Source organism: Eutrema salsugineum, unplaced genomic scaffold (assembly GCF_000478725.1).
Source record: "Eutrema salsugineum unplaced genomic scaffold, Eutsalg1_0 scaffold_13, whole genome shotgun sequence".
Classification (NCBI taxonomy): Eukaryota; Viridiplantae; Streptophyta; class Magnoliopsida; order Brassicales; family Brassicaceae; genus Eutrema; species Eutrema salsugineum.
The window spans coordinates 1,677,759-1,702,389 of NW_006256885.1; the positions used below are offsets into that span (position 1 = coordinate 1,677,759).

Sequence of the window (24,631 nt, forward strand, 5' to 3'; positions counted from 1 at the left end):
TTCCAAAAGAATTTCGTTTTTGAAACCGTAAGGGTACTTAATATTTTACATATACGGTGAAATACATGAAAGCTACATCCATAACTGATTGATTACAAAGTGACAAATTGACCTGTATTTTTTTGAGATGTGAAAGGCAAACTTGCAAGAATTTGCTTTTTAGAAGAATCTTTTAATTAAGAATAAAGTTTACGGCAACGAGGGGAGCAATTATACAATTAATACTCTGGCAAAAGATAAAATTATTGACAGAATCGATGATTTAGTTCATTATTAAATTGGTGAGATCAAAAAAGTTCGAACCCTTTTCTATTAAAAAAATATATATCATATATCATATATCCACTCACCAAATTATATGAAAGCTATAGTGCGAATTGCAAATCTTCGTCATTTGGAGAGAGACCTAAAGAAAATTGAGAAAAAAAACAGTATCACTATCACTAATCCAACGTACCACTATAAATCCCAATCAATAATAGAAAACCAAACGTTACATTCTGAATTTTTTTATTTTGTTGTTTTTGTTTTGATTTGTTTTGTGAAGTAAGAAGATTTAGAATCTCCACACAAATGGCTCTCCAACAACAAACACATTTTCTCACAAAGAAGAAAAATCAAGAACCTTCTCAAGATTTCATTTTCCGATCCAAACTTCCCGATATCTCCATCCCCAATCACCTTCCTCTCACTGATTACGTCTTTCAAAGATTCTCCGGCGACGGAGACGGCGATTCTACCAAAACATGTCTCATCGACAGTGCCACCGGACGTATCTTCACCTACGCCGATGTACAAACCAATTTCCGGCGAATCGCCGCCGGGATCCACCGGCTCGGAATCCGCCACCGTGACACCGTGATGCTCCTTCTCCCGAACTCGCCGGAGTTTGCTCTGATTTTCCTTGCCCTAGCTCACCTAGGAGCCGTTTCCACCACCGCGAATCCGTTATACACACAGTCAGAGATCGAAAAACAGGCAAAAGCCTCCGCAGCGAAGATGATCATCACGAAACGATGCTACGTGAAGAAACTAACAAACCTTCAAAACAACGGCGTTTTAATCGTTTGCTTAGACGACGAAGACGATGACGTTGATGGTTGCGTGCGTTTCACGGAACTGATACAAGCGGACGAAACAGAGCTTCCTAAACCGGAGATTTCGCCGGAGGACACCGTGTCGATACCGTACTCCTCCGGTACGACGGGGCTACCGAAGGGAGTGATGATTACTCACAAGGGATTAGTGACGAGCATCGCTCAGAAAGTCGACGGAGAAAACCCTAATCTCAACTTCACCGGAGATGACGTCATCCTCTGTTTTCTCCCGATGTTTCACACTTACACACTCAACTCGTTGATTTTCTCGGCGATGAGGACCGGTGCGGCGATCTTGATCGTGCCGAAGTTCGAGCTGAATCTGGTGATGGAGCTGATTCAGAGGTACAAAGTCACGGTGGTTCCGGTGGCTCCTCCGGTGGTTTTAGCTTTCGTTAAATCACCGGAGACGGAGAGATACGATCTGAGCTCGGTGAGGATGATGCTTTCAGGCGCAGCTACGCTAAAGAAGGAGCCTGAAGACGCCGTGCGTCTCAAGTTCCCCAATGCCATATTCGGTCAGGTCAGTTTTAATTAATTTCCTCAGTACTTTAATTTCACTCTTTTTTTTTTGATAAGGTACTTTTTTTATGGGCCTTTTTTTATAAAGTACTTTCACTACTATTTTGTTATTTTCTTTTTCTAATTATTGAGATCGACTAATAATTCTTGGATGAAAATCTGAGAAATATAATTATTAAGATCTACTAATAATTCTTGGATGAAAATCCGAGAAATGTAATTATTGAGATCGATTAATAATTCTTGGATGAAATTCCAAGAACTATAATTATTGAGATCGACTAATAATTCTTGGAATAGGAAATGCAAAGTTTATCTGATTTGATTAGATTACGTTACGTACATGTAATTCATGTGGGACTTGAGAGTTAACGTGCGTTTGTCGTCATATAAAGAAAGTTAAAGAAGACAGTTAGTGGAAAAAAGCTTTTAGATTTGTCGGTGGGGACTTGAGTAAGCAAATGGTTTTTTTTTTTTTTAATGTATAGATAGACACACTAACAATCTCGTGGTCTAAATATAATTAAGAAATGGATTCGTGATTCACCAAATCCAAACTTTATTATAACTATGAGGGTTTGGTGTCGTGTTACCATATCTCGATTATGTATCATAATGTTTTTTTTTAATATAAATTTATTGATCAATGAAAGAAGAGCTATTTATAAAAACGATAGTTAAATAGAAAGAAAGGAAAAACTTATGAATAAATGATTAGGAATACCAAAACTGGTCATGACGTCAGGATTGGAACCACTGGTAACGAAGAAAGCTAACCCATTTCGAATCATCTTGTAAAGAGTTTTCAGATTAAAGCAAAAACCCATGTTACGTCTTTGAGTCGACGAAATGCCAAAACCCCTATCAAATATTTATTGGTAATAGCGATGTTAACATGCCAACATGACTAAATAAAATTTGAATATGATCGTATGAACACATTTATCACCTATCGTTTTCATTATCTTGACTATATATCGCAATGAATTATTTGCACCGTTTAGTCCATTACTGGGGACACATTACTTGTCTCTTTGTAAATCCAGATCGGTCTCATTTATTATTATCTATGTATTGACATTGATTTGACCGAAAAATAAAGAAAAAACTCCAGGATTGACTTATTAATAGATTGTGGGATCATACAAGAAAATGTTAACAATTCCTATCAAATTAAATTCAATTACGACGACCAATTCATATGCCAATGAACACTATATATGTTCAAGCAATGTCGTAACTGATTAACTAATTACAGTTTTTAGACTGAACTCTCTTAGATGATTTTGCTGACGTTTCTCAGTTCATGTCTTCGCCAGTGGGGGTGTATTATATTGAACAAATTCAAATGTTGTCATTTTTAATTTTTAATAGTGACTTGAAAAGAAAAACACATTTTCAGGGTTATGGAATGACCGAGGCAGGAACGGTGGCTAAGTCATTGGCATTTGCAAAGAACCCATTTAAAACCAAGTCCGGTGCGTGCGGGACAGTGATCAGAAACGCAGAGATGAAAGTGGTCGATATCATATCCGGAGTCTCCTTACCTCGTAACAAATCTGGCGAAATCTGTATCCGAGGCCATCAACTCATGAAAGGTATTCAAAACGGTCAATGTTCCTTTGTCTTTCTTTTTCCTTGGAAGCAGTTCTTGATAGGAAAAAAATATGGTTGCGATCTTGTTAGGTTATTTGAATGATCCAGAGGCTACTTCGAGAACCATAGACAAAGATGGATGGTTACACACAGGAGACATTGGGTTTGTAGATGATGATGATGAGATCTTCATTGTTGATCGTTTGAAAGAACTGATCAAATTCAAAGGCTATCAAGTGGCACCAGCTGAGCTTGAAGCATTGCTTATTTCTCATCCTTCTATCGAGGATGCTGCTGTTGTCCCGTGTGTAAATGAAAATCTTAAAAGTACTTTCGATTTGAAAACTCTATTAATGTTTTTGTCATTTTCTAATGATATTTTGATATTTCAGAATGAAAGATGAAGTAGCTGGTGAGATTCCTGTGGCGTTTGTAGTTCGATCGAAAGGGTCTCGGCTAGTCGAAAATGATGTCAAGAGTTATGTTAACAAAAAGGTGAGATTCTGAGATTTCTCTTTTGGTCTTCAAAAACGGCCTGGGAAACACATAAGTTAATAATATGGATCCTTTATATGTCTTAAATCAACTGTGTGATGATCTATATATAGGTGGTTCACTACAAGAGAATCAAGAGGGTGTTTTTCGTAGAAACTATACCGAAGGCAGTTTCGGGAAAGCTTTTAAGAAAGGAACTCCGAGCTAAACTGTAAACCGAGTATTCTTTAAAGATTCAAGAGAATTTCGAATGTATGCGTAAGCTCGAACATTGATGCCAGTAAAAAGTAAGTATAGAGAGAGATTATTAAGTATGATAACGTCTTAACTTATTTACCCTCATTGATCTTGTTTTAGTTAGGTTATGCTTTCTATACCCGTATAATAATGTCTCATGGAGACTGATTCGTGTTTTATCGAGTGTTTGGTGGTTTCTACAAGGGCGTGGAAGGAGCTCCATAATCGGAATTATTATCAGGCAAAAAAAGTAGTTGCAATTTTCAAAAAAAAAAAAAAACTATACATAATGTATAACTAGCTAATTTCGATACTCTAGAATATTCTAAAAGACATAAAGACATATTCCCTATCTGTTCTCACGATGGAGTGGTGGCGTCTCGTCTAAATTAAAACCACACTCTGAAAGTATCATGTAGATGCTTTTGCACATCTTTGTACCAAGCACATGATCTCCAATACACTGAAGCAATTTCAAATGCTTTATGATACTCTTTTTTGTAAAATACACACAAAAAAATAAAAAGAAAAAATCCAGTAAACTAAGTGATTAAACAAGTACTATTTTGTTTTTTTTTTTTTCGTTTTTAAACATTTTTTTCCAGCTAGTTCAGTCTAGAGGATTATGAAGCAGAAACACACCCGCTAAACAGATGATCGTATATGTAAAAACCTTTTGTTCATGTTCATGGCCACATTACAAACAAAAAGCATAATTAAGTAGCCTTTTTTGTGTGTGAATGCATGCTCCAGAATCACCAAGAACCTGAGGTGGACATTTGTATTAGATTCCTTTATTATACTAAGACATCAAGGCTAGACGCTTATACAAGAAGAAAATAGTTGAAAAACTGAGGTTTTCATGCATGAGCAAAATTGAAACAAATTAAATGATAATTTTCTGAATTCTACCAATTGCAAGAAAATCACATGCTTTTCTTCAGTGTGTGTGTGTGTATGTGTGTGTGAATTAGAGTTAACGAAGTGTTCGTCACAGACTCCATTCCTAAAGCTCCATCGAGGAATATATTGTGGAAGGAGCTGAGAGCGAGACTAGCAAATGGATTTTGACGGAAGGAATTCAAGTCAAAACGATCAAATGTGTACGTAATCTTATCAGACCAAAAAAAAGAAATCGTTGATGGGCAATTAAGTAAAGAAAGGACAACATGTTACCATACTATAGTATGACCTAAAGGTAAAATATAGATCAACGGTTGTCTCCCACTCAAATAGCATTCACCAAAAAATGAATAATCATCTTAAACTATTGGAAAAAAGGCTGGAGTGTCAAAGACTAGAGACGATTACAGATAGAATAGAATCCACTTATCATGAATTCGTAATAAATCAAGATGTCAAAATACAAAAAAAAAAAAAAAAAAAACTGCATAGAATCTAGCCAAGGTAAGGAAGGTGCCAACTGTGACCACATCTATGGGAATGGATGTAAAAGAAACTACTGTAGAATGATCGATCCAAAATGTTTAGAATATTTATTGAATATTTTACCTGTAATTGTAATCTATTTAAAATAATTATATTATTATTCACATTTTAATTAATTGTACCCATGTAGAATTATTTTATTGATATAACCACATAGATATGTACTCGTGCTCTTAATTTCTCAATTTCATACACATACACACACACATATATATATATATATAGATATTATATATACAGTATTTTTTTGACCGATTTTGATCACTGTACAGTTATTTTCTCTTGGGGCTAATTTTAAATTGTCCCTAACAGCAATACAATAATATCCATTCCTATCAAACAAACAAGAAAGCAAAGACTATTGATCATGAACATGCAATATTATCCTTTAATTGAAGCAGAATTCACAATCATCTGCTAAATGTATTTTATTTCGTACAAAGCTTAGTGACACGTTTTGTAAAATAATGAAGAAAGAACCAATTTTAATACTCTATAAAAATCAAATTACTTTGTTTTATAGCTATGTTTTATTGTTTTATAACTACTTTAAAAATAAAACAAAAATTTAATTTTAAAAATTTCAAAAATTAGGTGTTCATAACATATAATAAATAATCAAAAGTAATTTTCTTTTAGTAATGACAATTGTGGCGCAAAAGGAGCAGTGAAACTGGCCCACTCACCAACTACAAAGCAATAGCTTATAGACAATATCATTAAGAAAAATCGAATAAGAAGGAAATAAATCAATAATGAATCATTACCAATCCAAAACGTACCATTATAAAAACCCAATCAAACAAAATCGAAAAGCAAACGTTACATTTTGAGAAGAAAGTTTGTTTTCTCTTTTTTTCTTGCTTTCGTGAAGTAGAATCTCCACACAAATGGTGCTCCAACAACAAACACATTTTCTCACAAAGAAGACAAATCAAGAACCTTCTCAAGATTTCATTTTCCGATCCAAACTTCCCGATATCTCCATCCCCAATCACCTTCCTCTCACCGATTACGTCTTCCAAAGATTCTCCGGCGACGGAGACGGCGACTCTACCAAAACTTGTCTCATCGACAGTGCCACCGGACGTATCTTTACCTACGCCGATGTACAAACCAATTTCCGGCGAATCGCCGCCGGGATCCACCGGCTCGGAATCCGCCACTGTGACACCGTGATGCTCCTTCTCCCGAACTCGCCGGAGTTTGCTCTGATTTTCCTTGCCCTAGCTCACCTCGGAGCCGTATCCACCACGGCAAATCCGTTCTACACACAGTCCGAGATCGCAAAACAGGCAAAAGCCTCCGCCGCGAAGATGATCATCACGAAGCGGTGTTACGTCGATAAACTCACAAACCTGAAAAACGACGGCGTTTTGATCGTTTGCGTAGACAACAACGAAGACGATGATCACTGCGTTTTGTTAGTTGCTGGTTGCGTGAGTTTCAAGGAACTGACACAAGCGGACGAAACAGAGCTTCCTAAACCGGAGATCTCGCCGGAGGACACCGTGGCGATGCCGTACTCCTCCGGGACCACGGGGCTACCGAAGGGAGTGATGATTACTCACAAGGGATTAGTGACGAGCATCGCTCAGAAAGTCGACGGAGAAAACCCTAATCTCAACTTCACCGCAGATGACGTCATCCTCTGTTTTCTCCCGATGTTTCACATTTTCGCGCTCGACGCTCTGATGCTCACGGCGATGAGGACCGGTGCGGCGATCTTGATCGTGCCGAGGTTTGAGCTGAAGCTGGTGATGGAACTGATTCAGAGGTACAAAGTAACGGTGGTTCCGGTGGCTCCTCCGGTGGTTTTAGCGTTCGTTAAGTCCACGGAGACGGAGAAGTATGACCTGAGCTCGGTGAGGATGATGCTTTCAGGCGCGGCTACATTGAAGAAGGAGCTTGAAGACGCCGTGCGTCTCAAGTTTCCCAATGCCATATTTGGTCAGGTCAGTTTTAAGTTCATTTCCTCTTACTTTCACAACTAGTTTCTTAGTTTCTTCATAGATTTTAATGCAAGTGGACATAGGGAGTCTAGTTAAAATCTGATAAATAAGACAATTGTGATTGACTAATAATTAGTGGAGAAGTAACTTAGTAGAAAACGGATGAGTATGATTATTTGATTAGATTACATATGATTCATGTGGTACGTGCTTAGTAGTTAACTTGCGTTATTCATGGGTAATTAGTAGAAAATGCTTGTGGTAGGTGAAGAATTGTCGCTATGTGCAATTGCCTATTGACGTGAGTAATCAAATGGAATATTTTTAATGTATAGATTGATACACTAACAAATTGAGGTTGAAGAAATGGATTAGTGGGTGGTTTACCAAACCTAAGCTTTAAAACTGTTTATGTCAGTATCTAGATCATAGGCGCGTCACCAAATATCGAATATTTTTTGGTAACAAGATCTTCGATGTTAGAGTACACCAATATATTTGATTTTATGTAGACATATGATTACCTACCGATCGTTGTCATTATCTTGACTATACTAGTCAATTAATCAGATGAAACGTAAGTATCCCGTGGTGGTAAACAAATTATAAAGATAATAAAAAACGTACTATTTGGAATTACAAATCAAACAACAATTCCAAATTCTTCGACCAGCACAATGTATTCTATTAAAAGCCAAAACCAATAGTTAGTATCCACATTTGAGACGACCAAATAGAACTATAAAAGGATGATTCATTATTTTATTTTTTTGGCAAGAAAAACACTTGAATCGCTTTGAGCTGTGATGAAACTGGTTCTAGCTATGAGTTGGGTCCTTCGCATTCATCTGAAACATTAAAAAAAAAAAATTAATCCCAGTGCCCCTTTATTATGCACTTTCTCTGTTTGGTTTCTGACTGTCTTGTGTTGCTTTTACAATAACGTGTGAATCAATTTCAGTTATCTGAAAAAGATATGTACTAAAAGCGTATAACAGTAAGTATTGAATTATTTGCACCGTTTAGTCCATTACTGGGGGCACATTCATGATTCATGACTCGTCTCTTTATAAGAATCACCAATTCGAATCGATCTTATAGCTCATTTATTATATAAGTATTTGACTTATTGGTTTGACAACCAAAAATATACTCCAGCATTGACTTATTGTTAGATTATGGGGGATCATACACGAAAACGTTAACAGTTCCTATCAAATTTAAATTCAATTTGGACGACCAACGCACATGTTGAATCAACCCCATTGTGACATTGTCAAAACATTAATTTCTCGTTTACTTTAACTACAGTTTCAGTGGGGATGTTATTATGGTAATGTGAATTTGTCAAAGGTTGTCGTTTTCACATTATTTGTAATGACTAAACAAAAAAAAGAAACACGTTTCCAGGGTTATGGAATGACTGAGTCAGGAACGGTGGCCACGTCATTAGCGTTTGCAAAGAAACCATTTAAGACCAAGTCCGGTGCGTGCGGGACTGTGAGTAGAAACGCCGAGATGAAAGTGGTCGATACCATTACAGGAGTCTCCTTACCACGCAACAAATCTGGCGAAATCTGCATCCGTGGGGATCAAGCCATGAAGGGTAAAAACAGTTAAATGTTCCTTTGTTTGTTAATTTTCCTTGGAAGCATTTCTTGATAGGAAAGAATTGTTGTGATCTTGTTAGGTTATCTAAATGATCCAGAGGCTACTGCGAGAACTATAGACAAAGATGGATGGTTACACACGGGAGACATTGGGTTCGTAGATGATGATGATGAGATCTTCATCGTTGATCGTTTGAAGGAACTGATCAAATTCAAAGGCTATCAAGTGGCTCCAGCTGAGCTTGAAGCATTGCTTATTTCTCATCCTTCTATCGAGGATGCTGCTGTTGTCGCGTGAGTGTAAAAACAAATCTGAAAACTTGTAAATTGAAACTCTAATGTTCTTTGTTTATAAAGACAACTGAAGTTTTCAGAATGAAGGATGAAGTAGCTGATGAGGTCCCGGTGGCGTTTGTGGTTAGATCGGAAGGGTCTCAGCTAACCGAAGATGATGTTAAGAGTTATGTCAGCAAACAAGTAAGACTTTAATATTTGACTTCACATAGGTCTTTAATGATGGAAATCTTGTAGATGTCTTAAACCAACGGTGTGATGATTTGTATAGGTGGTTTACTACAAGCGAATCAAGATGGTGTTCTTCATAGAAGCCATACCGAAAGCGGCTTCGGGCAAGATTTTGAGGAAGGAACTCCGAGCCAAATTGGAAACGGAGTACCCAAAATAGACACAAGAGAGTTTTGAATGGAGATCCGTTTAGCATGTTTGTATGCAGAAGACTTGTCAATTGTAGAATTGTAGATATAATAGGTCTCATAATTTGTAATAGAATAATATGTTAGTGTTAAAAATAAAAAAACAACTAGCATTTGGTTTTTTTTAAAACATTTTTTTTCTTTCTAACTAGTTCAGTCTAGAGAATTAGAGCCTTGCGTTAGAAAAAAAGCATTTGCCTCAAACTCCTGATCTTATTTAATAAAAATTAGGCTCCCAAAACCTAAATTTTCAACAATATGTACTGATTAAAATATCATTTAAAATTTAATGAGTGTAAGATTTTTTTTCTGAATAGTAATTGGTATGAGATATTTTATATTCCCAATATTTCAAATAAATAGATAATTAAAAAAAATGTTTTAAAAAGATAGATTTATAAATTTTTTTATCTATTTTTTATTGTTTAATGGTGATAAATTGTAAACTTAAAAAATAGTTTATTGAATTACTATTGGTTTAGAGTTATATATAAATGCTAATCATAAAAAGATGCCAAATTATAATATATATTTTTAATAGTTTTGAAAATTTTTAAAAAATCTATTACTTAAACACCAATAGAATAATAATAGTTTTGGTGTTTTAAGTTTTTTTTTTTTAAACCGAATTTCTAATAATCGACTTAGACTCTTATAACTCTGAGCAGGGCACTGGAATTAAGAAGCAAAATACACCCGTTAAATAGATCATCCTATATGTAAAAACCTTTTGTTCATGTTTATGGCCACATTACAAACAAAAAGTGTCATAATTAAGTAGAACTTTTTTTTGTTTTTAGATGCTCCAGAATCACCTAGAACCTGAGTGGACATTTGAATTAGATTCCCTTATTATAGACATCAAGGCTAGACGCCTATACAAGAAGAAAATAGTTGAAAAACTGAGGTTATCCATGCATGCGCAAAATTGAAACAAATGAAAGTTTTCTGAAATCTACCATCTGCAAAAGAATCACATGCTTTTCTTCAGTGTGTGTATGTGTATATGTGTGTGCGAATCAGAGTTAACGAAGTGTGTGTGTGTGTGTGAATTAGAGTTAAAGAAGTGTTCGTCACAGACTCCATTCCTAAAGCTCCATCGGGGAATATGTTGTGGAAGGAGCTGAGAGCGAGACTAGCAAATGGATTTTGACGGAAGGAATTCTAGTCAAAACGATCAAATGTGTACTTAATCTTATCAGACCCCAAAAAAAAGAAGTCGTTGATGGGCAATTAAGTAAAGAAAGGACAACATGCATGTTACCTTTTTATAGTATAACATAAGAGCATCTCCAGTAGGAGCTTTAAACCATATCGCCGGCACAGGAACATATGCATCGACCATTTTTTATTAATATGTCGACCAAAATCCGAACGGAGCGCTCCTTATTTTAGGAGCGGACGAGACCGTCTCGTCGGACACGTGGCAGCATGTGAGTGGTGGGATTTTTTTTTTAAAAAATTTTAATTGATAATTTTTGTTGGGGTTAAAATTTTTTTGTCGCGAAAAACTCGAAAACACCCATTCCCTTTTATCTCTCTCGAAGACGACGAGAAAGGCGATTTCGTTGATTCCCGGAGATCGAGCTTTCCGGTCGTTTTCGGGCCCTCCGATCCATCTCTTCCGTCCTCTGTGTAAGGTAAACATCCGTCTACAGATTATCCGTTTACTTTTTTGATTTGATGAACATTTGGGAAAAATTAGGGTTCGTCGATTTGGGGAAATTGTATCCGATTAATCTTCGGTTCAGATTAGGGGGTTTTGGGTATCGGCGGGTGCATGTAGATGTTGATTAACATCGATTACAGTCGAATCATTGGTTTTCTTAAACTTGAATTATTTGGGCGAAATTTAGGGTTTCTCGAGATTGGGGAAAATTTTTTACATGCTCGAAAGTTCAAATTAGGGGTGTCTATGTATCGGTGGTTGCATATTGATGATTTTTTAACAACGGTACACTCGAGTAGTGGGGTTTGACGAAATGGTAATTTTAAATTTAGGGTTTTTGTCGATTGATTCTGTGGGAAAAGTGTGTACCTCTCTTCAAAGTCATTAACTAAACGATGATGCAATGTTTTTTGAGGCAATGTTTGTTGAGGCAATGTTATTTGTTTGATACGTATGAGAATGGATTTTTGAGGCAATGTTTTTTGAGGCAAAGTTTTTTGTTTGATACGTATGAGAATGGATTTTGAGGCAATGTTTTTTGTTTGACTCTCTTCACTAACCAACTGAGACATTGAGCATCGGTTGATTATTGTGTTTAGGCAATGTTCTTTAGGTTTGTAAGTTGTTAGTTATGTGAATTTCTTAACATATTTCATAAGTGAGCCGCTATATGTGACTTAGTTGTTCGTCTTTGTTAAGTGATTAGTTATGTGACTTGGTTTAGTTACTGACTTGTTTAATGACTATCATCGCAGGCAATGCCTCATTATAGCGAAACGTCATCCGAAGGTCCAGAAATGGATTTGGGTTGGGCCTACGCGGATGCAACGTACGGGATACCAGACAAATGTTTCTTTGGAAAACGTGTGAAGCTTGAAACTTGTCCTGGTGGTGCTATGGGAGTTGCAGGCCGCAAGTACTACACTTGTCCTGACTGGGTCTCTGAGGTAAGTTGTAGTTACAAAGTTTTTAAATACAGACATGTATTTCGATGAGGACTTGAATATTTACTCTTATGTAGGGTCGAGGTGAGCACAAGAGGCAATGGTGGGATGATGCTGTGACGGAGCAGTTCTCCATACTTGAGCTCAGGCTAGATGAGCAGAAGGAGATGCTCTTTAGCGTCGACAGGCGCCATGCTGCTAATCCAACTATTGTAGAGATGAAGGAAGATGTCCGAATGCTGCAAGAAGATGTGTTTATGCTTCAAGAACATGTGGGACATCTTCAACAAGATGTCACGATGCTGAAAGCACACAATGCTAACCAAGGTGACGCATTCATGTTCCTTGTTATTTTTGTTGTATTCGCTGCCGTTTGCTATATGTTTAAGTAGGTTTTTTCTAAGAATGACAATAACATTTGTTCAATGAATGTTGTCTATTTAAGAGGAACAAGTTAAATTGTCTTATTTTCACTAAGTCAGACCATGTCTTGTTGTAATGAATTATGGATCAATTTTAATGTTAAGGTTTAACAATGTATTCATGTTCGCTTGTTTGAGTTTGTTTTTGATTGCACTTGTGTGTGTTTAATGCAAGTTCGCTTTTGGTTAGGTAGAGGAGTTAAGACTTAGTCGTTGGAGTATAATGAATGTTATATGTCCATTACACTTATTTTAAATTTTTTTTTTTGAGGTTAACATGGTGTGATTATCGAGATAACCAGTAACGCCATTGTATCATCGTGTCTTTTCAACGAGGTTAGCTTCTTTTCCCCTTTGTCTTTGCAGAACTAGATAGGCCTTGAGTTGTTATAAATGCTTATTGAGGTAGTTAGCTAAAAGCTGTTAGTTTTAAATGCCTTGAATGAAAATAGAATTTTGCGTATTCCTTGGAGATTGTATATTGTGATCAATGCTAGTTAGGTTTAGGGTTAGTAAATGACACTATGATTCAGAAAAACTTCATTAAAAAACTTTAACTCCTCTGAAAAACTTCAACATATAAACCCTTCCCCTAAACCCTATGCCCTATAAACCCAACATATAAACCCTTCCTCTAACATTACCTACTTCTAAACCCTTCCTCTTTCTTCAACACCACTTCCCCTGTGTAAACCTTAATGGATTCCGGCAACAATTACGGCCAGGCTGAAGGTTTTGTAAACCTTTTAACAAGCCAGATCCCTAATGACATTTCTTTCTCGCACATCATTGACCTTGGATCATCAGAGGAACCTGTGTTTAGTACACAGACTTCTGAGGCTCCAAGCGTCGGAGGAAAGACACCTGCACAAAGAATCAAGTGGACACCGAAGGAGGATGTCATCCTCATCTCCGCGTGGCTGAATACAAGTAAAGATCCGGTCGTCGGTAATGACCAGAAAGCGTCTGCATTTTGGAGCCGCATCTGCTTGTACTACAACAACTCAAAGCATCTCGCCGGTCAGCCAAAAAGAGAAGCCGGGCAGTGCAAGCAGCGTTGGTGTAGGATCAATGATCAGGTTTGCAAGTTCGTAGGATGCTATGAAGCCGCTACGAAAGAGAAGACCAGCGGCCAGAATGAAAATGATGTCATGAAAGGTGCCCATGACATTTTTTTTAATGATCATGGCTTCAAGTTTGTCTTAGAACATGCATGGCGTGAGTTAAGATACGACCAGAAATGGTGCAGAGCCTCTGCTCTAAAAGACAGTGCAAGCTCGAAAAGAAAAAAGCTGGATGAAGGTGGATCGGGTCAGTCGTCTAACAATGTGGAGGCCGGAGTCCCTGATGTTGCAGAGATGCAACCACCAGGAGTGAAAGCGTCAAAAGCAAAAGCCAAGAAGCAAAACGGCTGTACAGAGGAGGGTAAGGCACTTCTCGAGTTCCAGAACTTGTGGAGTATTAGGCAAAAAGATCTGGAGTTGAAGGCCGAAATTTCTAAGAGAAGACAACAAGATATGGAGATGAAGTCAAAACTCGCTAAGCACAAGACCCTGGACAATCTCCTTGCGAAACCTGAGCCACTATCTGACATCGAAGCTGCCCTCAAGAACAAGTTGATTTCTGAGTTGTTAACTTGAATATCATGTTTTTTCAAGAACAAATTTGTTTTAGGATAACGAATATGTGTGTTTGAATGCTTGGATATGTTCGGATATGTTTAGTTGAAAGTCAGGGTCAATGTTACAAGTCTAATGCTCGGATATGTTTGTTTCAAACTCATGTTCAATGTCATGTGTGAATCGTGAAGTGCAATTATTGACTTGTTTACATAAACATGACTTCTGTCTTCTTTTTCAGGCTTTTGTGGAGTGCTTTATGTGGGGCAAGAAGTTTTGTTGTCTTCTGTCACGAGCTACTCTCATTTTGTTTACGTGCGTCACGAGTGTAATGTAAACTTTTGTAGAGTTTTTTTTTGTAATAATTGTAAACGATGGTCTCTGGTTGAGGTTTGCTGTATTTATAACGAAAATTTTAGAACGAGCTCACAACAGATTCTCTCATCTACATCTATTCATTTCTGTCTTCTATCTTCTAGGTTACAAAATTTTTGAACGACCTTACAAAATTTTTCCTCTAGTCCATCTAAACCCAGAAATACATTTCTTTCTTCTTCATTTATTCTACCCGACCATTTCACAAAATTATATCTTCTACATGGCATCTTCATCACACTATAGTTCTGATGATTCTGATGACTTTGAAGATGATGAATTTGAAGATGCACTTGATGAATCATTTAACGCAATATTTGAGCAAAAATTCGAAGAAGCATATGAAGATATCATACAACGTCTAGCAACCGCCAAGAAGAAAAAGAAGAAAAAAGCATACATTGAACGACAACGGGAACAAGGTCAAATCAGGTTATGGAATGACTACTTTTCGGAAGATGCAATCTATCCTCCACACATATTTCGGCGGCGTTTTCGCATGAACAAGACTTTATTCATGTTCATTGTGGATAGGCTATCTGAAGAGGTTCCATATTTCCAACAGAGACGGAACGCTACCGGTCGATTAGGGCTGACAGCACTACAAAAATGTACAGCCGCAATTCGGATGATGGCGTACGGCTGTGCAGCAGACGCGGTGGACGAATATTTGCGTATAGGTGAATCTACCGCAATTTTGTGCTTGGAAAATTTCACATCAAGCATAATAGAATTGTTTGGAGATCAATACCTTAGACGGCCCACACCAGAAGATCTCCAACACCTGCTTGATGTTGGAGAGTCATGTGGCTTTCCCGGCATGATTGGAAGCATCGACTGCATGCACTGGGAATGGAAGAATTGTCCAACTGCTTGGAAAGGTCAATACACCCGGGGTGCAGGAAAACCGACAATCGTATTAGAAGTTGTGGCATCATACGATCTTTGGATATGGCATGCATTCTTTGGCCCTCCAGGTACATTAAATGATATAAACGTTCTTGACCGCTCACCTGTTTTTGACGACATATTACAAGGTCGGGCTCCGAAAGTTAGGTATTCTGTGAACGGTCACAACTATAAGTTGCCTTACTATCTAACTGACGGTATCTATCCAAAATGGGCAACGTTTATCCAATCTATTAACCTTCCGCAAAGTGAAAAAGAACAAAAATTTGCCAAAGTTCAAGAATCTGTCCGTAAAGATGTCGAGCGTGCTTTCGGGGTTCTTCAAGCTCGGTTTGCTATCGTTAAAAATCCGGCACTAATCTGGGACAAGGAAAAGATTGGAAAGATTATGAGGGCATCAATCATATTGCACAATATGATTGTAGAAAACGAACGAGGTAACCGCAGTTTGTACGATATATTTGGATTCCAACAAGCAGACGGAAGCAAATCATCACATGTTGATATGGCGTATTCAAGAGATATGCCTACAAACATCAACAATATGATCGGCATTCGTAATGAAGTTCGTGATCAGCAAATACATAAACGTTTAAAAGATGATCTAGTGGAGCACATTTGAAACACAATTCCCGCGTAATTCACATCTTAATTGTATGTTTAACTTCAATAATTCAATAATTATTTAAAAGATGTTTGTATTGTTTAATGTTTTCTTATTCAATAAGCTGTATGTTTAAAATTTTATTATTCAATAAAATAATAATTTAAATTAACACAAATAAAAATATTATTTTATTGTTAAGAGACACCATAAAGAGAACACTAGTGGACACTATAAATATATGAATCTCTTATTTCTTTTCTCTTCCCAAAAATAATACTAAAAAATTGTTAAAAGACACTAAGTGAGTCTCACTAGTGGAGATGCCCTAAACGTAAAATATAGATCAACGGTTGTCTCCCAAAAAGAAAAGGAATCAAATAGCATTCACCATAAATGAATAGTCATCTTAAACTATTGGAAAAAAGGGCTGGATTGTCAAAGACTAGAGGCGAATACAGAGAGAGTAGAATCCACTTATCATGAGTTCGTAATAAATCAAGACTTCAAAATACAAAAAAAAAAACTGCATAGACTCTAGCCAAGGTAATAGAAAAAATAAAAAGTAAGTGAGAAGTGAGAATGAGTTTTCAAATGAGAACTTTTAAGATACTCATGAGAAAGCCATTTGACACTTAGCTTACTTTTTCATTAATTTATTTTTTGTTTTCCGATTAAAATTTAATTATATAATTCAATTATATTTAAATTATAATATTTTTATTATTTAAAATATTTTTAAAAGTTCTCACCAATGAAGATGTTCTAAGATGTCAACTGTGACCATATTTATGATGGGTAATGGATGTAAAATAAACTACAGTAAAATGATCGATTTTGATCACTGTACAGTTATTTTCTCTTGGGGCTAATTAATTTTAAATTGTCCCTAACAGCAATACAATAATATCCTATCAAACAAACAAGAAAGCAAAGACTATTGATCAGGAACATGCAATATTTTCCTTTGATTGAAGCAGAATTCACAATCATCTGTAAAATGTATTTAATTTCGTACAAAGCTTAGTGACACGTTTTTAAAATAATGAAGAACAAAATATAACATATATATGAAGAAAGAACCAATTTAATATTTTATAAAAAATCAAATTACTTTATTTTATATCTATATGTTTTATTGTTTTATACTAATTTAAAAATAAAATAAAAATTGTAATTTCAAGAATATCAAAAATTAAAAGTAGGTGTTCATAACATATATATATATATATATAATAAATAATCAAAAGTAATTTTCTTTAAATAATGAAAATTGTGGCGCAAAAAGAACAGTGAAACTGGCCCACTCACCAACTACAAAGCAATAGCCAATAGCTTATAGACAATATCATTAAAAAAAAAAATCGAATGTAATGGAAATAAATCAATAATGAATTATCACCAATCCAAAACGTACCATTATAAAAACCCAATCAAACTAAAAAAAATCGAAAAGCAAACGTTACATTTTGAGAAGAAGTTTTTTTTTTTTCTCTTTTTTTCTTGCTTTCGTGAAGTAGAATCTCCACACAAATGGTGCTCCAACAACAAACACTTTTTCTAACAAAGAAGACAGATCAAGAACCTTCTCAAGACTTCATTTTCCGATCCAAACTTCCCGATATCTCCATCCCCAATCACCTTCCTCTCACCGATTACGTCTTCCAGAAATTCTCCGGCGACGGAGACGGCGATTCCACCACCACTTGTCTCATCGACGGTGTCACCGGACGTATCTTCACCTACGCCGATGTACAAATCAATTTACGGCGGATCGCCGCCGGGATCCACCGTCTCGGAATCCGCCACGGTGACACCGTGATGCTCCTTCTCCCGAACTCGCCGGAGTTTGCTCTCTCCTTCCTTGCCGTCGCTTACCTCGGAGCCGTATCCACCACCGCGAATCCGTACTACACACAGTCCGAGATCTCAAAACAGGCAAAAGCATCCGCCGCGAAGATGATCATCACGAAACGGTGTTACGTCGATAAACTCACAAACCTGAAAAATGACGGCGTTTTGATCGTTTGCGTAAACGACGACGACGATCACGGCGTTTCGTTAGCTGACGGTTGCGTGAGTTTCAAGGAACTGACACAAGCGGACGAAACAGAGCTTCCTAAACCGGAGATCTCGCCGGAAGACACTGTGGCGATGCCGTACTCCTCCGGGACCACGGGGCTACCGAAGGGAGTGATGATTACTCACAAGGGATTAGTGACGAGCATCGCTCAGAAAGTCGACGGAGAAAACCCTAACGTCAACTTCACGGCAGATGACGTCATCCTCTGTTTTCTCCCAATGTTTCACATTTACGCGCTCGACGCGTTGATGCTCTCGGCGATGAGGGTCGGTGCGGCGATCTTGATCGTGCCGAGGTTTGAGCTGAATCTGGTGATGGAGCTGATTCAGAGGTACAAAGTAACGGTGGTTCCGGTGGCTCCTCCGGTGGTTTTAGCGTTCGTTAAGTCGCCGGAGACGGAGAAGTATGACCTGAGCTCGGTGAGGATGATGCTTTCAGGCGCAGCTACGCTAAAGAAGGAGCTTGAAGACGCCGTGCGTCTTAAGTTTCCCAATGCCATATTTGGTCAGGTCAGTTTTAAGTTCATTTTCTCTTACTTTCACAACTATTTTGTTTATTTCTTCATAAATTTTAATGCACTTGGACATAGGGACTGTAGTCAAAATCTGATAAATATGACTATTGTGATTGACTAATAATTCTTGGAGAAGTAACTTAGTAGAAATAGATGAGTATGATTATTTGATTAGATTACATATGATTCATGTGGTACGTACTTAGTAGTTAACTTGCGTTTTTCATGCGTAATTAGTAGAAAATGCTTGTGGTAGGTGAAGAATTGTCGCTATGTGCAATTACCTATCAACGTGAGTAATCAAATGGAATATTTTCAATGTATATAGATTGATACACTAACAAGTTTGAGGTCTACAATATTTAAGAAATGGATTAGTGGGTGGATCACCATTCACCAAACCTTAGCTTTAAAAGTATTTACGTCAGTGTCAGCGTCACCAAATTTCGAAATATTTATTGGTAACAAGATCTTCGATGTTAGAGTACACCAATATATTTGATTTTATGTAGACATATGATTACCTACCGATCGTTGTCATTATCTTGACTATACTAGTCAATTAATCAGATGAAACGTAAGTATCCCGTGGTGGGTAAACAAATTATAAAAGAACAAAAAATCGTACTATATTTGGAATTACAAATCAAACAACAATTCCAAATTCTTGGACCAGCACAATATATTCTATTAAAAGCCTAAACCAATAGTTAGCATCCACATTTGAGACGACCAAATAGAACTATAGAAGGATGATTCATTTTTGATTTTGGCAAGAGAAACACTTGAATCCCTTTGAGCTGTGATGAAACTGGTTCTAGCGATGGTTGGTTCCTTCGCATTCATCTGAAACATTAAAATAAAAATAAAAAAATAATCCCAGTGCCCATTTATTATGCACTTTCTCTGTTTGGTTTCTGACTGTCTTGTGTTGCTTTTACAATAACGTGTGAATCAATTTCAGTTATCTGAAAAAGATAAGTACTAAAAGTGTATAACAGTAAGTAATAAATTATTTGCACCGTTTAGTCCATTATTGGGGACACATTCATGACTCGTCTCTTTCTAAGAATCACCAATTCAAATCGATCTTGTAGCTCGTTTATTATTTAAGTATTTGACTTATTGGTTTAACAACCAAAAATTATACTCCAGTATTGACTTATTGATAGATTGTGGGGGATCATACACGAAAACGTTAACAGTTCCTATCAAATTTAATTCAATTACGACGACCAACGCACATGTTGATCAACCCCAATGTGACATTGTCAAACATTAATTTCTCGTTTACTTTAACTACAGCTTCAGTATAATGGGAAATTTGTCAAAGGTTGTCGTTTTCACATTATTTGTAATGACTAAACAAAAAAAAGAAACACGTTTCCAGGGTTATGGAATGACTGAGTCAGGAACGGTGGCTAAGTCATTGGCATTTGCAAAGAACCCATTTAAGACCAAGTCCGGTGCGTGTGGGACGGTGATCAGGAACGCCGAGATGAAAGTGGTCGATACCATTACCGGAGTCTCCTTACCACGCAACAAATCTGGCGAAATCTGCATCCGTGGCGATCAAGTCATGAAGGGTAAAAACGTTTAAACGTTCCTTTTATTGTTTTCTCCTTGGAAGCATTTCTTGATAGGGAAAAAAATGGTTGCGATCTTGTTAGGTTATTTGAATGATCCGGAGGCTACTGCGAGAACCATAGACAAAGATGGATGGTTACACACAGGAGACATTGGGTTTGTAGATGATGATGATGAGATCTTCATTGTTGATCGTTTGAAGGAACTGATCAAATTCAAAGGCTATCAAGTGGCTCCAGCTGAGCTTGAAGCATTGCTTATTTCTCATCCTTCTATCGAGGATGCTGCTGTTGTTGCGTGAGTGTAAACACAAATCTGAAAACTTTTAACTCGAAACTCTTACTGTTCGTCGCTTATACATGTTTTTTTCAGAATGAAGGATGAAGTAGCTGATGAGGTTCCGGTAGCGTTTGTGGTTAGATCAGAAGGGTCTCAGCTAACCGAAGATGGTGTCAAGAGTTATGTCAGCAAACAAGTAAGATCTTAAGATTTGACTGAACGTATATGTTTTCAATGATGGAAATCTTTTAGATTTCTTATATCAACGAATGATGTGATGATTTTATATAGGTGGTTCACTACAAGCGAATCAAGATGGTGTTTTTCATAGAAGCCATACCGAAAGCAGCTTCGGGTAAGATTTTGAGGAAGGAACTCCGAGCCAAATTGGAAACCGAGTACCCAAAATAGACACAAGAGAGTTTTGAATGCATGTGTAAGCTCGGACATTGACATCTCTGAGAAGTAATTAAGAAGCAATTATTTGGTGACATTATTCCTGTAAAGTTAAGGGCTTTTCGACACTTTATTAAGTACTACAACGTTTCAGTTATCTGTATAATGTCTCAGGGAGATTGAAAAATGTTTATTGAGAGTTTGGTGGTTACTAAGGGGGGGGAGTGGGAGGAGATACATTATTAAAATCCTCATGTCTCTGTAATTTCAGAACCATAATGTATAAAACGCTGGTTTCGATATATAGTTTGTATTCGGAAACTAAAGCTACAATATTCTCAACAACAACCTAGGAAGAACTACAACTATTTCAGTCTAGAGAATTAAGAAGCAGAGACATACCCGTTAAAGCGACAATGAGAAGGAAGTGGCTCAGCCGAAATGGTAAGAAGTAAGGGAAAGGAGCCAACATCGTACCAAAAGTAGAGTCTGGTAAAAGAGATCGTCATATATGGTTAGACCTTTTGTTCATGTATATGCTGAGAAATTAGAACCTGGACTGAACACTTGAATTAGAGTCCTAATCACACTGAGCATCACCAATGCATATATTAGATAAGACTAGGTGAAAAGCAGAGATTTTTCATGCATGCTCAAAGTTAGAAAACAAATGAACCCTTTCTGAATTCATAACACCAATTGGAGGTGAATCAATGATCTCGTCAAACAAAACGGCCATAAAAACAAGCTTTCAACTTTTCGGCAATAATTAGACAATTAAGACCATAAATGGCAAAGCAAAAGAAAACAGTAGCCTTTATCATGATTCTCCATAAGAAGCAAAGTGATAATTAAAAGGAAGAAGCTTTTATTGAATGAAATTTTTTTAACAAATGGAAGATCCTCAATCACTTCCCTGATATGAACAACAATAAAAGATACTACTACAAACATATCTAAAGCCAAACTCATCTTCATTCATAACACACAAGAAATCTTCTTCTCCTTTTTTTCCCATTTCTAGCAAACATTTCTATCCATCACCCAAAGAAACAAATCGAGCTTAGCAAGCAAAAAAAGTGAGTTCCTTTCCAGTCATGTTCACCTCATTTATCTTTGTCAGGAAATTCAGAAAAATGGAACCAAGATTCGATGAAAAAAGGTAAAAACTTTAAGACGCCGGAGAAGAAGATGAAGAAAGAGGACGAGGAGGCGGCAACATCTGACGGAGATTAGGACCTCCGGTAGCTTTAAGTATAAAAGGATGCTGCAAAAGCTGTTGCGCCGACCATCTCTTAGGAGGATCACTCTGCAAGCAACAAGAGATAAAATGACGAAACTCCTGAGACGCCGTCGCCGGAGCTTCCGGCGGCTGAGACATACAAATAGCGCACATCAAACTCGCCCAGTCTCCTTGTCTACTCACTGCAAAAGGAAACCTCCCCAAGTAAAACTCCAAGATACTAACACCCAAGCTCCAGATATCTCCGGCGTATCCATCGTACCGTCCATGATTCAGATCAGTGTTAATCCTCTCAGGGCTCATATAAGCGATGGTCCCAACAGAGGAATTACAAGGATCCATAGTCTGTGCCAAGATCCGGCTAACTCCAAAATCGGCGATTTTAACGTTTTTCGCCGAGTTTATGAGTAAATTCGAAGGCTTTATGTCTCGGTGGACTATGTGACGGCGATGAAGGTAAGCTAATCCGCTGAGAATCTGCCGTGAGAGATCGGCGAGTTCGTGCTCTTGCCACACGTGTGCGCCTTCGAGGGATCCTTGGTCCATGAACTCGAGAAGAACCTGGATCTCGCCGTTGTGATCGAACATGTCGTGACATTTCACGACGTTGGAGTGATCTACGCTTCGAAGGATCTCGATCTCTCTGCAGATCTGGCGTCTCACGGTGTCTTCGTGGTTACCGTAGATGACCTTGAGAGCAAAAGGGCGTGAGGAAGGACGGTGGATGACTTTGTAAACGGTTCCTCCGGCTCCGCTTCCGATTCTGTTCACGCGCTCTAGCTCGGATAAGCTTTTGGCGGCGGAGATGTTGGTGGAGATTGCGGTGGCTGAAGGAGCGGAGGAGGTGGAGGAGGAGGAGGGAGGAGGGAGAGGAAGAGGGACGGCGAGAGCGACGTCGCGGTGTGGGAGTGGTAAGCTGAGGTCAGGACGCTTGCGTAAGCGGTTTTTTACAGGGGAAGATACTCCTGGAGGAGGAGACGATTGAATCGGTCTCATGGCTTTTTGGAGGAAATCAAAAAGTTTGATTTTTTCGTAAAACCCTCTCAAAGTCAGGTCTTTATCGTCTTCGTATTTATCATCGTTTATCGAAATCAAAAGGGAAACGAAGGTTCATCGAAGAAGATTGTGGAGAGATTGAAGAAATGTTTTTTTAGTTTAGACACGAAGAAGAAGAAGAAGAAGAAAAAAAAGAGAAATGTAATAATCAACGAGACACAATATAGAGGTATCTACGCGCTTAAGAAATGCGCGTGTGGAACAAACGCTAGCTTTTGGAAGTATCTGTGTGGTTCTGTGTTGTAACACGTTGACGATGTTTTTTATTGGTCGGTCTGTTATTGGCGTGTGAGTGGGGTTCGGGTTTTTAAAAAAGTAAGAAAATGATGAAATGATAAATTAACGATTAAAGAAGATTAACGCCAATACATTTCGGCTTCATCATTATTACCGATTAAAGGAAAACAACAAATTCCATTTGGAAACTCCATCATGCATTGGCTTATATTTATAATCTGTGGAATTGTGAAATTACGTTTTAAATTGTAAATATTTTACTAATTAAGTTTTTTTGTAAAACAAAAAATAAAATACGAAAAAGGTAATTTATAATCTATTATATAAAAATTGCTCAACTTTCTCCGTATGAGTGATATATCAGCATTTAAGAATTGATATGGGAATGACATATGTCATTTTTTAATTTAAAATTATAGTTTTTAAAGAAAATTAATTAATAAATTTTAATATTAAGTGTTAAACTACTCAAAGAAAATGAAAAGTCTTTTTATTAATTGATTCTTAAATAACATTTATGTAAATATTAAATAAAAATTTATGTTATAATTAATTAAAAATTAATATTTTTTTAATAATTTTTTGTTTTTTAATAATATTATATTTTAAATTAATTGATTTATAATAATATACTAACAAATAACAAATGATGATCATACTTAAAAAAATACAAAATATATAAATTTGAAATAGTTGAAGGAAAAAACTATTTAAAATTACAGTTTTAAAGAAGAAAATTAATTCATAAATTTTAATATTAAATTTTAAACCACTCAAAAATAAAAAATCTATTAATTGATTTTTAAATAACATTTATGTAAATATTAAACACGAATTTATGTTATAAACTCTTGATTTTTAATGATATTATATTTTAAATTGATTTATTTATAATAATATACTAACACATAATAAATAATGATTATATTTTTTAAAAAAAATACAAAATATATAAATTTGAAATAGTTGATGAAAAAAATCCGCACGTTACGTGTAGGTATTCACCTAGTTTTTTAACAAAAA

The 24,631-nt window shown here is 36.8% G+C and overlaps 6 protein-coding genes across 9 annotated transcripts; 5 read left to right on the plus strand and 1 right to left on the minus strand.

The window, feature by feature from the left end:
• The first annotated feature begins 448 nt into the window (after positions 1-448).
• LOC18023968 (4-coumarate--CoA ligase 4) lies at positions 449-4,309 on the plus strand. Of its 3 annotated transcripts, none has more exons than XR_002900760.1 (5): positions 450-1,620; positions 3,022-3,217; positions 3,306-3,523; positions 3,608-3,710; positions 3,824-4,124. XR_002900760.1 is itself a non-coding variant. In XM_006406233.2 (5 exons), exons 1-5 carry the CDS (start codon positions 574-576, stop codon positions 3,923-3,925), a joined length of 1,662 nt encoding a protein of 553 aa, XP_006406296.1. In that variant the 5' UTR covers positions 453-573; the 3' UTR covers positions 3,926-4,309. The 3 variants fall into 3 exon arrangements, 2 of the variants coding, with proteins under 2 accessions (XP_024015081.1, XP_006406296.1); XM_006406233.2 differs by having other exon boundaries at positions 453-1,620; positions 3,306-3,519; positions 3,824-4,309; XM_024159313.1 differs by lacking the exon at positions 3,824-4,124 and having other exon boundaries at positions 449-1,620; positions 3,306-3,542.
• Positions 4,310-6,195: 1,886 nt separating this feature from the next.
• Positions 6,196-9,739, plus strand: LOC18023969 (4-coumarate--CoA ligase 4). 2 transcript variants are annotated; one of them, XM_006406234.2, is made up of 5 exons: positions 6,196-7,351; positions 8,759-8,954; positions 9,039-9,252; positions 9,333-9,435; positions 9,524-9,739. In XM_006406234.2, the coding sequence occupies exons 1-5, from the start codon at positions 6,287-6,289 to the stop codon at positions 9,641-9,643; spliced, it is 1,698 nt and encodes a 565-aa protein (XP_006406297.1). In that variant the 5' UTR covers positions 6,196-6,286; the 3' UTR covers positions 9,644-9,739. The 2 variants fall into 2 exon arrangements, with proteins under 2 accessions (XP_006406297.1, XP_024015204.1); XM_024159436.1 differs by lacking the exon at positions 9,524-9,739 and having other exon boundaries at positions 9,340-9,437.
• Positions 9,740-13,404: 3,665 nt separating this feature from the next.
• Positions 13,405-14,346, plus strand: LOC112088871 (glutathione S-transferase T3-like). Its single transcript, XM_024159221.1, has one exon. It carries the CDS (start codon positions 13,405-13,407, stop codon positions 14,344-14,346), a length of 942 nt encoding a protein of 313 aa, XP_024014989.1.
• A 577-nt stretch (positions 14,347-14,923) lies between these two features.
• On the plus strand, positions 14,924-16,231 carry LOC112088872 (putative nuclease HARBI1). The gene has a single exon (XM_024159222.1). It carries the CDS (start codon positions 14,924-14,926, stop codon positions 16,229-16,231), a length of 1,308 nt encoding a protein of 435 aa, XP_024014990.1.
• Positions 16,232-17,680: 1,449 nt separating this feature from the next.
• LOC18023970 (4-coumarate--CoA ligase 4) lies at positions 17,681-21,393 on the plus strand. The gene is made up of 5 exons (XM_006406235.2): positions 17,681-18,805; positions 20,201-20,396; positions 20,481-20,694; positions 20,770-20,872; positions 20,968-21,393. The coding sequence occupies exons 1-5, from the start codon at positions 17,747-17,749 to the stop codon at positions 21,085-21,087; spliced, it is 1,692 nt and encodes a 563-aa protein (XP_006406298.1). The 5' UTR covers positions 17,681-17,746; the 3' UTR covers positions 21,088-21,393.
• On the minus strand, positions 21,354-23,484 carry LOC18023971 (mitogen-activated protein kinase kinase 5). The gene is made up of 2 exons (XM_006406236.2): positions 22,178-23,484; positions 21,354-21,561 (listed from the first exon to the last, which is right to left on the minus strand). Exon 1 carries the CDS (start codon positions 23,309-23,311, stop codon positions 22,244-22,246), a length of 1,068 nt encoding a protein of 355 aa, XP_006406299.1. The 5' UTR covers positions 23,312-23,484; the 3' UTR covers positions 21,354-21,561; positions 22,178-22,243.
• Positions 23,485-24,631: the final 1,147 nt, after the last annotated feature.

Bases quoted from the DNA above. Each gene is read 5' to 3' on its own strand.
- LOC18023968 (XM_006406233.2), top strand. From the start codon at position 574: ATGGCTCTCCAACAACAAACACATTTTCTCACAAAGAAGAAAAATCAA. The intron at 1,621-3,021 runs GTCAGTTTTAAT...ACACATTTTCAG, and splicing joins CCAATGCCATATTCGGTCAG to GGTTATGGAATGACCGAGGC. The intron at 3,520-3,607 runs GTGTGTAAATGA...TTGATATTTCAG, and splicing joins GAGGATGCTGCTGTTGTCCC to AATGAAAGATGAAGTAGCTG.
- LOC18023969 (XM_006406234.2), top strand. From the start codon at position 6,287: ATGGTGCTCCAACAACAAACACATTTTCTCACAAAGAAGACAAATCAA. The intron at 7,352-8,758 runs GTCAGTTTTAAG...ACACGTTTCCAG, and splicing joins CCAATGCCATATTTGGTCAG to GGTTATGGAATGACTGAGTC. The intron at 9,253-9,332 runs GTGAGTGTAAAA...TGAAGTTTTCAG, and splicing joins GAGGATGCTGCTGTTGTCGC to AATGAAGGATGAAGTAGCTG.
- LOC112088871 (XM_024159221.1), top strand. From the start codon at position 13,405: ATGGATTCCGGCAACAATTACGGCCAGGCTGAAGGTTTTGTAAACCTT.
- LOC112088872 (XM_024159222.1), top strand. From the start codon at position 14,924: ATGGCATCTTCATCACACTATAGTTCTGATGATTCTGATGACTTTGAA.
- LOC18023970 (XM_006406235.2), top strand. From the start codon at position 17,747: ATGGTGCTCCAACAACAAACACTTTTTCTAACAAAGAAGACAGATCAA. The intron at 20,695-20,769 runs GTGAGTGTAAAC...TGTTTTTTTCAG, and splicing joins GAGGATGCTGCTGTTGTTGC to AATGAAGGATGAAGTAGCTG. The intron at 20,873-20,967 runs GTAAGATCTTAA...GATTTTATATAG, and splicing joins AGAGTTATGTCAGCAAACAA to GTGGTTCACTACAAGCGAAT.
- LOC18023971 (XM_006406236.2), bottom strand. From the start codon at position 23,311: ATGAGACCGATTCAATCGTCTCCTCCTCCAGGAGTATCTTCCCCTGTA.